This window comes from Microtus pennsylvanicus, chromosome 6 (assembly GCF_037038515.1).
Source record: "Microtus pennsylvanicus isolate mMicPen1 chromosome 6, mMicPen1.hap1, whole genome shotgun sequence".
Taxonomy (NCBI): domain Eukaryota; kingdom Metazoa; phylum Chordata; class Mammalia; order Rodentia; family Cricetidae; genus Microtus; species Microtus pennsylvanicus.
Window position 1 is genome coordinate 96772900 of NC_134584.1, and position 13090 is coordinate 96785989.

The following is a 13090-nucleotide window of genomic DNA, read 5'->3' on the forward strand; positions in this document are numbered from 1 at the left end:
TTACAGATGTAGATGTGGCAGTTACCAAATAGACTCTTGGTTAGATTTTCTTGTTTGCTTAGGAAGAAATGCAGCTGGTGTGAGAAGACAGCAGGTGCCCAGTGCCATGGCAGAGAGGCTGTGGAGCAAAGTTTTTATGCTGTTTTTTTCTAGTTCTCCAAACTTTATTTTGAAATAAATGGCCTAATCGCAGCATGCCTTTATACTTGGCCTTCTTCTTGTTGTGGATGCCTGATTTTAATCCTTTGTGTTTGTTCTTCAGTTCTGGAAATTCTCAGCTATTACATCTTTGAATATTTCAGGTATTCAAAGTGAATCCTTCAGTATTTTTCCCTGTATGTATATGCCTCTGCCCCCTTTTTGAGTCAAGGTCTCTCAAACTCAGGATTTTCTCCCCACCTCAGCCTCCTGAATGGCAGAGTACAGGCATGTTCTCTTCAGATTCACCCAGTTTCTCTTTCTGGCATATCCGAATTCCATTTTCTTTTCTTTTTCATGTCTGCTTCTTGGTTTTTGTTTGGCCATTTTGTTTTCATGTACTTCTTATAGTTGTTGTTCCTGCAAATCAGCTTATTTTAAAATCATTTTTAAAATCTTTGCTTATTTTGAATAGTGGCTCAGATTGTTATGATCTTCATGCTAGGGTTTTGAAATTTTTTAAAATATTTATTTATTTATTATGTATAAAATATTCTGTCTGTGTGTATGCCTGCAGGCCAGAAGAGGGCACCAGACTTCATTACAGGTGGTTGTGAGCCACCATGTGGTTGCTGGGAATTGAACTCAGGACCTTTGGAAGACCAGGCAATGCTCTTAACCACTGAGCCAATTCTCCAGCCTGGGTTTTGGATTTTTCTAAACATGTTTGGAAGTTTAATTTACAGACTCCTTTTTCCCCTTTCTCTCTGAGACAAGGTCTCACTGTGTAGGTGGGGCAGGCCACAGTGTGAGGTCTTCCCACTTCAGCCTCTTAAACTGCTCAGTTACAGGCATGTGCCATCATACCCAGCTGCAGATTTCCTCCTGCGTTTTTCCTCACTATGCCATGCTAATATGCTCCCCCAGTCTCCAAGTAAACCAAATTAAAATCGGTAGTTCTGGGTTTCCAATTCTGTAAAAAGATAAGGCCTGTAACATGAATTTTATTTTGCCTTCTAAAAAAAAAAATTGTCACTGGAGACTTTACAGCACTTGTATCTCTAATTATCCTTCTGCTTTCTTAACTCCTTTCCCTGAGAGGGATCCATGCTCCAGATTACTTTGTGCAGCTTTCCTGTCCTACCATAGAAGAAGCAAGCTGAGCATCCTCAGTCCTCTGTCCATTTCACAGCCTACAGCTCGGTAATCCTCTGGCACACCATCTATCAGAAATATCTGCTGTTTCTGCCTCATTGGACATGTATCTCCTTTGACAGAGGAATGTGTTTGTGTCCTTTATGTATCTCCACATAGACAAGCAATATTTCTTTACCTTTTTGGCTGCTGGCTCTGTTGCATTTTATTATTTTTCTCTGAATTTTATTTTTTTCATCACCCCCCTCCACATATCAGTAGGTAATCATACTAGTGTTCCAGTTTCAAGCTTACATTTACTTGCATCTATATCAGAAGAATGTCTATAGAGAGGGGTTGGGGTGGGTTTTAAAAAGTACATTATCAATTTAATTATAGAAAACGTTTTTAAAAATTTTTTTCTCATTATTATGTTTGAGACCTGTATTGCTATATGTAAATCTATGCCTACTTCTGGCTGCTACAGAGAATTCCTTTGTATGCTTGAAAGTCCTTTTTGTTTTGTTTTTAGAGACAGGGTTTCTCTTTGTAGCCCTGGCTGTTATGGAACTCCCTTTTTAGATCAGGCTGTCCTTGAACTCACAGAAATCTACCTGCCTCTGTCTTCCAAGTGCTGGGATTAAAGGTGTGCGCCACCACTACCCAACTGACAAAATAAGTACCATATTTTGTCATGTATTTTCATATGGTAATAGTTACTTAGGCAAATACAAAATTCTTATTGCAAATACCCTGTGATAAATAGCAAAAATATACGCTTATGTGTAGACCTATGTAACTTTCTCTAAAGATGTTAGGTATGTGCATATTTGACTTTATTATTGATATACTGTCCTTTGGGAATGTGTGCAATAGTTATATTTTTAAGTGTTTTTTTTTATTTTGAGACAAGAACTCCTATCTCAACCTCCTGAGTACTGAGATTACAGGCATGTGCTACTGTGCCCCACCTAAAACATTTATTTATGTTCGTGGTGGGAGGCATGGGTGCTCCTGGGGTATGGTGTATATGTGGAAGACAGAGGATAACTTTTGGAAGTCTCCTACTATAAGACGGGGGTAGAACCCAGGTCATCAGGTTTGCTCAGCAGACACCTTCACCCTCTGAGTCATCTCACTGGCCCTCAAACACTTTTTAAATAATTAACCCACCTTGTGAAAAGACACAGGTTTGCCAAGTAACAAGCACCTAATGAACATCTGAGATAAATGTAGTAATCTCCTTATCTCAAAGTTGTTCTGAGGATTAAATGACTGAAGACGATAGTTTTTATGTTTGTTTGCTTGTTTTTTCCATAGTAGGAAACAGAAACCCAGGGCTGACGAGATGGCTCAGTGAGTAAACTGCTTGCTGCACAGCATGAGGACCATTACCTGGCAAGCTGAGCACGCTGAGTTCTGGATCCCCAGCACCTGGGTAGAAGCTGGGTGCATCTATAGCCCTGGCACTGGGAGAGTGGAGACAGGTGGATCCCAGGGGTGCTCACTGGCCATCAGTCTAGCTGAAATGGTGAGCTTCAGGTTCACTGAGAGACACTGTCTCGAAAAGTAAGGTGGTGAGTGATGGAGCATGACATCAGTCTCTGCCTCCCCACGTGCACGCGCACACGAACACACGTATCTGCACATACACCCACACAAAAAAACCAGAAATCCGAAACTTATAAACAAAAGGTGAATCCTTAAGCAATTTAAGTTATCATTGTTTGGTGGAAAATGTTTCAACACTGATGCTCCCCTAAAACACCTCTCTAGAATGCCTGGGGTGACAGTGTGAAAACCCATTGAGACATCTAATTCCATGTTAGAGAGCTATCTACATTATTAAATAATTCCTCTTGCTTTCGTTTTTGGATTCGTCTGTTAACATTTTATGAAGTTTAAACAAACAGTGATTTTTTTTTTTTTAGAATAAGTCTTGTAAGTGTAATATATCTGTAGGCCCTTGATACCTAAGTCCTCGGTGGAATTACCACCTCCCATCCTAACAGCTGTTCAAGGTAAGTGTGAGGAAGATGCTGATGACCTTTCTGGCATGTGTCAGCTGCCACTGGGCCTTGAGAAATAAAGCTGAGAACTCTTGTCCCTAGTTTTAGTATGTGATCTGCTTTTCCCTCAGGTCACATAGTGGGGTTGTGTGTCCCTACCTGCTGCTTTTTCTTGGGCGCCATCCCATGACTGGAAGCGAGCACCTATGGCCTACGTTTGTTCTTACAGTCGTCTCTTTCGTCTCTTGCCTAACATCCACTCATGTTGATTTCTTGTCTCTGTTTTGGCCCCATATTTCCAGTTTGAATTTTATTTGGAATTAAATTCAAGTCTAATGTCTGGAATATTTGTTTTTCAGTGATCAGGAACCTCCCTACTCAATGATTACATTACATGAAATGGCAGAAACAGGTATTTTAAAGTTTTTATTTTTAATGCTTCCTATTAAAAATATTGAAAAATGTATGACTACCTTTTTAAAGATAAAAGATTGTAAAAATGCCATATGTAACATAGAAAAGGTTCTGGGTGTATGGAAGTCTCCTGTAAAAGTGTAATAAGGACTATACATTGCATCCTCAATATTGAGCTACTCGTCTCCATGATGACTGTGTCTCATTTGATTGAGATTTAAAACTTTAGTGGTGCGTCTTTGTACTTGTCCTATTGTTTGTCTTTCAGTATCCTAAGTATTATTCTAAAATCGAGCCAAGTGCTGAGTTTACATAGTTCAGTCCTGTTCAACAAGTGAGTCGCTTAAAACTATTTTAATCATAATCTGAGAATCAAGCCTATAGCTTAATTTTTCTCCAATTAAAAATGCCCTTGAGTCACAAGATACCTGTAACAGGGTTTTGGCTCCATTGTGGCAACTAGGGATTTATGATAGTACCCAGGTCAGCTTTTCTGGCTTCTTAAAGCCACTGCATAAAGGCCAAAAACGTTGCTTTGTTGATGTAAAGTCCTTTTGTATGTTCTCATGTTTTCAAAATAGTGACTCCTTTATATAATCTTCTTGGTTTGCCCTTAGATGAAGGATGGTTGGATGTTGTCCAGTCTTTAATTAGAGTTATTCCATTGGAAGATCCATTGGGACCAGCTGTTATAACCTTGTTACTAGACGAATGTCCATTGCCCACTAAAGTAAGTTAAACTAATCTTCATGGAATTGTCATCTGTGCCATCTGTACACAGCATGAATAATCACAGAAGCATTTGATAGACTTTATATACTTGAAGTCTATATTACTGGGTAGGAGTAAGAAAATTTTTATTATTAATGAAGTGCTATATCCTCTTTCAGTAGTTTTAGTTCAGCATTTTTTTTTAATGTTTAAAGTAGAAAGATTTGTCTAAAAACTAGAAGAAAATAAGCTGAATTTATCTGCCTCTGAGAAACTTCCTCATAACCAAGATTTTCTATTAAGAGGAAAAGTACAGTACCAAAAGCTCTTCTGAGTCTTACTTAAGCACATTAGAGGTTTGCATAGCCCGGCTCATAATCTAACTAGGACACAAATGTTAAATTTTCATTGCTTTGGCCTTTACCTTCTACAGACTGCCTCCATGTACGCGTTTTGTTTTGTTTGAGACAGGGTATTATGTAGCCTTTACAGGCCTAAAACTCACTTTGTAGACCAGACTGGCCTCAAACTTAGAAATTTGCCTGCGTGTTGAGATTAAAGGCATGCACCACCGTGCCTATGCATACTTTTAAAAATTTGGATTCTGATATATTTTATTTGTGTGTTGAAGCCTCAGACACTTGAGTAGGAAAACATGAAAAGGAATGTCTTTAGCCTAGTCATTGTCAGACTGGTCATTGCCTATGCTAAATTTTCTGTTTTTAATTTGCCTCAAAAGTTGGTAGGGGGAAAAAAGTTGGTGGGATTTGTTCTTGCCTGATAGAGCCTTTTGTAAACCCAAGCATTGTAGTACATCCCTATAATTTTAACACTCAGCAGGTAGAAGTAGGAATTTAGGAGTCCAAGGAAAGCCTTGATGCCTTGGTTATACAATAGGTTTAAGGACGGCTTGGACTACCTGAGACCCTCTCTTTAAAAAATAAGTACCCCAGCCTGGCGGTGGTGGCACATGCCTTTAATCCCAGCATTCAGGAGGCAGAAGTAGGTGGATTTCTGAGTTCGAGATCAGCCTGATCTGCAGAGCAAATTCTAGGACAGGCTCCAAAGCTACACAAAGTGAGGTGGCTCATGCCTGTAATTTCAGCATTTGGAAATCTGGCATAGGGATTACATGACCTCAAGGCTAGCCTGGACTATATTGGGAATTACAGGCCAGCCTGGGCTAGACTACTGTGAGCCCTTGTCTTGGGGGAAAAAGTAATTTTTTATTTAAACATCACTAGGTCATAATTATTTTTGGTTTTATGTTTTTGGATTTGTTGTTTTAAGTCAGGGTCTTACTATGTGTGTTTGGTTTCTTTTTGAGACAGTGTCTTGCTCTGTAATATAGGCCGGTCTTGGGTAGCCCAGTTTAGCCTTGATGCTACAATTTTCATGCCTCAGCCTCCAGAGTCCCAAGATTTTAGGTATGTTCCACCATGACCGAGTTACTGTAATTAATCATATTAACATTTAAATGGGTTTAGTCTGGTTAATGATTCAAGAGTATGTATATTGTAAAGTGGATGTGGTAATTCATACCTGTAATTCCAGCGCTCGGGAAGTTGAGGCAGGAAGATTACCACAAGTTCAAGACCATCCTGGGCTATAGTGAGTTTCAGGATAGCCTTGGTATATATAGCTATATGTATGACCGTATATACCAAGACTCCATCTCAAAAAACAAAAGAATAAAAAAAACATGTATTGTCTATAACTGCTACATTTTGGATAAAATGAAAATATGGCATTTAGAAAACTTAATTAAGGTTGATCAGATATTTCCCATCAATAATGATACCATTGGAGTCATTTTATAATTTTATGTGATCATTCCAAGTTCATTGAATACCTTTTTATGGTTTTGTTTCTAGGAATTCCCATGGGAAAATAATGTACAGAGTATATATTCATCAAATCTATTTGTAACTTTTTTATAGGATGCACTCCAGAAATTGACTGAAATTCTCAATTTAAATGGAGAAGTAGCATGCCAGGACTCAGGCCACCCTGCCAAACATAGGAACACATCTGCAGTCCTTGGCTGCTTGGCTGAGAAACTAGCAGGTAACTCTAGCACACGCCACCCAAGAACCTTACTTGCTTGACATTGAGACATCTGTGCTGCAGACCTTTGGGCCATCTTTTGTAGCAGAAGGAAGCTGTGTGTGGTGGCTCACATCTGTAACCATAGCACTGTGAGACAAAGGGCTGAGAGCTCAAGCCTCCCCTGTCTAGTTAGAGGCTAACCAGACCTCTGGGAGACCTTAAACAAAAAACAAAAAAGGAATGAACAGAAATGAAATAAAAGGAAGAAAATTACTCAAAAAACAGTTAAATGTAATCTAATTTAGCTTTATTTTTTTCAGAGAAATTTAAGATAAATTTGTCATTTTTTGCTTAAGACAGGGAAAAGGCAAAATATAGTATAACAAATAAATATTATATACATTTATAGTAATGAATATTACCAATTTTAGGAATATTAACAGCAAATTGCATGAGAATATTTCAGCCAGTTACTTTATATATGTTGGAAGAAATAATGGATTGAAAATCAGAACACATGGGTGCTGGTCTAGACTATCATGGCTCTCTTTTTGGTGGACTCAGTTGCTAAGCTGTGAAATGGGGATGGTAGTAGGAACAGCCTGGGAGAGGAGGCCTGGGGAGTGTGCATCAGAGAACAGAACTGAAGCAAAATAATTTTTGTTATTAGTTACTGGTTTAAAATAGCATGGTACTTTTAATTATATCCAGTGTTTGCTGTGTTTGTCTAGGTCCTGCAAGCATAGGTTTACTTAGCCCAGGAATACTGGAATATTTGTTACAGTGTCTGGTAAGTAAGACATCAAAGATAATTATTCTCATCATACAGATTGTCTGTTTTTCTGAAATCACCAGCATAGTTCCTGGTGCAGAGGATAGGGTGAGTTATAAATTTTATGTGCGGGTGTTTGTTTATCACCTCCTATGATTAGAGACAGAAAGGAGAGAAAGAGGTGGGAATTTATTACAAGCAAATAATAATTGAATTGGTCTAGTTTTAAATTTAGTCATAAGATAGCTTCTAGGACTTCTTGTGTGTTCTTACAGTTTACACAATAGTAATGGAGAATACCACCCCACCAGTCCACCACACCTCCCCACACACAGTGGAAACAGAATTACATGGCATTCCAACAGCAGGCCTGGTTCCCAGTGTATAACAATCTCTAGTCCTGCCCACCCTTCCCTTTACAGTTAAAATGCCATTGGTGGAATGATGAATGTATCGCCCATGAAGCTGGTGGTTTGTTGAAGCTCTGTCTCCCTATTGTTCATAGCTCTTGACTGCAGTATTGACTAGCCTGTGTTTTTAAGTTATATTTGCAAGCCTAGTGAGCCTTGGTCTTTTAAAAAATCTTTATCCTAAAAGAATTCATTTGTTGGTGCCTACAAATTAAGTGATTAAAATAACCCTTATACAGCTCTGAGTCATTTTCCTTCACAAAGCTCACTATAATGTAAAGAAATAGAACCATTCAGACAGCAGTTAAATTACAGTTTATGACAGGATATGATTGAGGGCAAAATTACTTCCTCCAGACTGAGTGCTGTAAGAGTTCTGAGAAGGTGAAGGGATGGGTGGGTGGGGTGTGATAGGGTGACAAGGGGCCTGTAGTAATCGTGGAAGACAGACTTCCTGATGTGGTGGGGCTTAGCTAGCTCATGAGAAGGTTAAGATTAGGAACTCACAGTGAGTTTCCAGGCTAAAGCAGCACAGCAGAAGCCAAGTGAGGGTTATCTGATCAGAGAAGACAATGTTCAGAGGGAGGAGGATGTGAATTGGAAGATTTGGGACTGGAAAAACCAGGCAAGAGAGTTAAGGAAGTGGCAAAGATAAAGATGCTGAAGAGGCTTTATAGCAGGGAAAACAGTGCTTCTGTAAACTGCGCTAAACTGGCTATGTAGGCCTCTCTTTAGGTGGGTGATGTAAATTCAAATATAAGTTAAGTACACTTCTTATCTCTCCTGTCAGCAGCAGCAACTGTAGAATTCCCTGCAGGAACTAGATTAAAACTAAGATACTGCCAGGTGTGGTGCTGCACGCCTTTAATCCTAGCGCTAGGGGACTGAGGCAGGAGGATCTCCATGAGTTTGAGGCCAGCCTGGTCTACAGAGCGAGTTCCAGGACAACCAGGGCTACATAAAAGACCCTGTCTCACATACAAAAACTTAAGATGTTAATTGATAATATCATTATTTATAGTTCTAGAACTGGTATTTCTTTGTGGTTCCTAAAGGTCATTTTTAGCTATAATTCTGCTTTTCTTTTGGGCTTATTTTAATGAGTATAAGTATGAACATTATTTTAGTTAACAAAGCCATAGTGCAAATACTACTAAGTCTAATAGCATAATGCATTTAATAAGATACTGCTGAAATGTCCATATCTATAAATTAACCCAATGATTTTTGAAAAATCGATTAAGAGATTCTATCTTAGTCTCCATTAGCCAAGTGGACAATTGAAAGTTTGAATGAGGGAGACTTTTCTGCTTTTCCAAATATATAATCTGGCCTGTATTAAGGAATATGAAGTTGATGCCTTACTGCCTCTGTAGGGGTGACTTTTGTTTTTATCTTTTGTTGTCTTTCAGAAGTTACACTCCCACCCTACAGTCATGCTTTTTGCACTGATTGCACTGGAAAAGTTTGCCCAGACAAGTAGGTATAGTGACTTCTTGCACTAATGATCTTTGTTGGTTGTAAAAAATGAGCCTACACTTTAAACTCCATCAAATGTACATACATTCTGGTTAGAAAACCATCAAAGTATATCAAAAACAAAAACAAAGATTTTTCTCAGCTAAGATTCTAAGCATGGTGACTATAATTTTATAGCTAAAACTTCAGTGATAAGGGGATGGCAAGATGCTGCAACAGTTAAGAGCGTTTGCTTTGCAGTCATGAAGACCTAAGTTTGGATCCCAGTGCTCATTAACAAACCTGCCACCTCATGCATACCTCTGGGGTGAACAAAGACAAAACAATTGCTGAGGCTTGCTGGCTTCCAGCCCAGTCACAAAAATTCAAGCCCCCAATTCAAGGAGTGATCCTGCCTCAAAAGAAATGGTGGAGCGTGTAGACCAGGATACCCAGTGCCGTCTCTCTTCTGGCTTCCATGCATGCCTCGCACGTGTGCATATATTCACACAGACAAACACATACATAAACCACACACAGAGAATTTAAAGGAATAATTGCAGTGGCATGATGAGACTGGAGAGATGGTTCAGCAATTAAGAGCATTTGATGCTTTGCCAGAGGATTGGAGTTTGGTTCCCAGCACCAACATTGTTGGGCAGCTCACAGCCACCTGTAGCTCCACTCCAGGGAATCTGAAACCCTTTTCTAATCTCTACAGGCACTCAGACACACATGACATACACATTCACAGACTCTTATGGATATACATGAATAAAAAGTAAATCTTAAACTGTGTGCTAAGGTACATGCCTTTAATCACAGCACTTAGGGCACAGAGATAGGCGGCTCTCCATTAGAGGCCAGCCTTGTCTACATAGGGAGTTCCAGGACAACCAGAGCTACATAGAGAGACCCTATTTCAAAGAACCAAAATAATAATAATAATAAATAATAACCAAATAAATATTTTAAAAGAGTGATGAAAATGTAGAAAGTAGCAACAGCTTTTTGCTTGTGTCATCCCTAGAGGGAAGTGTTAATGAAAACTGTTCTAGTCTCCAAATTCTGTATTGTCTCCCCTCATTCCTTACCACCACTAATCTGCCCAGTATATCCTCCTCCTCTGCCATTGTTATTTAAAGATCTCATCCTTCTAAACAGGTGAAAATAAATTGACTATCTCTGAATCCAGTATTAGTGACCGACTGGTCACCTTGGAGTTGTGGGCTGATGATCCTGATTATCTGAAACGTCAAGTTGGCTTCTGTGCCCAGTGGAGCTTAGACAATCTCTGTGAGTGGGGGTTGTCCTTTATTAAAATGTTTCTGCTTCTATATATTGATATTTTCATTTTATTTATGTTGCATTGGGGGTGGATGTGCACATACGTAGCGGTTAAAGGATAAATTTCAGGAGTTGGTTCTGTTTTTCCACCATGCGGGTTCCATGTCATCAAGCAACTGCCTGTGCCTGCTGGGCCATCTCACCAGTCAAAATTTGTTTACGTTTCTAAACCCCTTTCTTCAGTAGGATCAGTAGCCTTCCTTTTGCTGTAATGAGTGGGAGTTCTTAATAAGCGTCTCTACTGCAGGTTGGATATACTCTAATAGAGAAGTATCCTAGGCACCTTTCAGATGAGAGTTAAGTGGAACGCTTCTCGTTTAGCACTCTCTGGGTCACAGACCTTTTCTGACAGCAGCTGAATCAGATGCCTTAATTAGATAGCTCTGTCTAAGAACTTGCCAGCACACACTTTCCTCACTGCCCACCAACTAGGTCCAGCTAACTCCATCTCTGGGCCTGTTCACACATGTGCTTTCTTCTGTGTCTTTCCTTGTATATGTGCATGTGTGTGTTTTATTGTCGTGTGATGGAATATGTGATATGAACCACCTAATGGGAAGAATTACTTATTTTCGTTCATAGTTTCAGAGATTTCAGTTTACCATGGCAGGAAGGTGGGAAGAACAGCCCAGTCAGGGAGGCCAGGAAACAAAAAGACAATTTAATGCTAAGGATGGGTTCTAGAACCTATTCATGCTAGGAAAGCTTTCTGCCACCGAACTATAGCCCCAGCCCTTTTACCTTCTTTGTATTCTTCTCCTTATCTCAGGTGGCCTCCTCAAACCCAAATTAATTCTTTCTTATACAGTGGCAGTTTTTTTTTTAACTTTTTCTCCTCCAAAGGCTACTAGAATAAAGCCAAATTGCTGTACCATTGCCTGTCTCTATTGTTAGCACATAACCTCTAATTCTTGCTCTAACATGGAGTACAGTCTATATAGTGCTAGTTAAAGGTAATTCTGAGTAAATGCAATTTGGAAGATGGGAATGATTGTATTGCTATAATTTTAGCATTTGAGAGGCAAAGGCAGGAGAAATGAGTTCAAAGTCATCCTCAGCTACATCGTAAATTTAAACCCAACCTGAGCCACATTAGACCCTGCCTCTAAAAAACAAAACTAAACAAAACAAAAAGCCACTATCCCAAGCATTACACACTTAATCCTGCACTTGGGAGATAGAGACAGGTAGATCTCTGTCAGTTTATAAGTTCTAGGCCAGTCAGGGCTACACAGTGAGACCTGTAATTTGGATTTTGTTTCATGCAGTCTATAGGTACAGAGACTGGAAACACCACGCTTGCAGTACCACCTTTTCTGGCCTTTGCTAATTAGTTCATGTAACAGCACAGCTAAGATGCTAGGTCCAACCAGTTCTCCTCTCTTTGACAACTCGAGATGACAGTTTTCCCTTTCTTCCAAACCATTACAGTCTGCCCTAGGAAACATGACCACCTTTTCTTTTGCAGTTTTAAAAGAAGGTAGACAACTAACCTACGAGAAAGTGGACTTGAGAAACATCAGGGCCATGCTGAACAGCAATGATGTCAGCGAGTACTTGAAGATCTCACCTCACGGCTTGGAGGTAACGCTTTCACAGACCTTTTGAGGGCCAAAACTACTTTCCCCCATTTTTTATGCCCTGCTTCAGAACAATGGTTAACAGAACAGGTAGAGGCTTTTCTTCTATCTGAAGAGTGGCTAGAGGTAGAAGTGGTAGGGATAGAGATTGCTTTGGGATGCCGCTCACTAGTTACAGCCCACAGAGCTGCATCCATTGTAGCGCTACAGTGCTTGTTGACTGGTTCACATATGTCTGAACTGTTTGTTTGTGGGACTCAATTCCTAAGTAAGTGTTCTACTACTGAGTTACAGCCCTAGCTAAATATGTTTTTAAACACTTCAAAATATTTTATCTCATGTATATGGATATTATGCCTGCATATATGTCTGTGTACCATTTCCCTGCCTGGTGCCTGTGGATGCCAGAAGTCATCGGATGCCCTGGATCTGGAGTTCAGAAGTTTGTGAGCCACCATGTGGGTGCTGGGACTCACATGGTCAGTGATCCTAACTGCTGAGCCATCTCTCTTAGCTCTATATCTGTTTTTTTTGTTTTTTTGTTTTGTTTTGTTTTGTTTTGATTTTCAAGACAGAGTTTCTCCGTAGCTTTTGGTTCCTATCCTGGAACTAGCTCTATATCTGTTTTTAATCTTTGTCATTTTATTCAACTAAAAGTAAGAAGACAGATGTTTCCCAAAGAAGCCTCTCCTTCTGCAAATGCCCACATAACCAATTGTGCTAGACCTGGTGCTTCCCTTTCTTGTGTTGAATATTGCCAATTTTATACTGCAGGTGATAGAAGAGCTGATTATATACAGGAAAATACCAAGGACGAGGCATTTCAGAATTGAAGTACAAGTTGAACAGTGGTTGCCAAATCCCTTTTGTCATTTTGTCTTTGAATTCTATGTAGATACCCTGTCTTTACCTTTCTCCTTCTTCATCTGATGAAGACAATGTTTGCATCTATAAAGATGCTGATCTTCAGCAAGCTCTCTAAGTACTGAAAAACAAAACCAGTAGCTTTAACTACTTGCAGCTGCAGCTATCTTTGAAGCCCTAGAAGTCACTCAGTTTGATGCTTTT

At 39.5% G+C, this 13090-nt stretch overlaps 1 protein-coding gene across 2 annotated transcripts in view; it reads left to right on the plus strand.

The window, feature by feature from the left end:
- The window catches only part of Rspry1 (ring finger and SPRY domain containing 1), a 49553-nt gene that overhangs the window by 18049 nt on the left and 18414 nt on the right, over positions 1-13090 (plus strand). For both annotated transcript variants that reach the window (XM_075976941.1, XM_075976942.1), the window contains exons 3-9: positions 3641-3693; positions 4313-4425; positions 6347-6473; positions 7187-7245; positions 9050-9116; positions 10260-10391; positions 11911-12026. In XM_075976941.1, coding sequence (XP_075833056.1) covers positions 3641-3693; positions 4313-4425; positions 6347-6473; positions 7187-7245; positions 9050-9116; positions 10260-10391; positions 11911-12026 — 667 coding nt within the window. The remainder of the gene's footprint in view (positions 1-3640; positions 3694-4312; positions 4426-6346; positions 6474-7186; positions 7246-9049; positions 9117-10259; positions 10392-11910; positions 12027-13090) is intronic.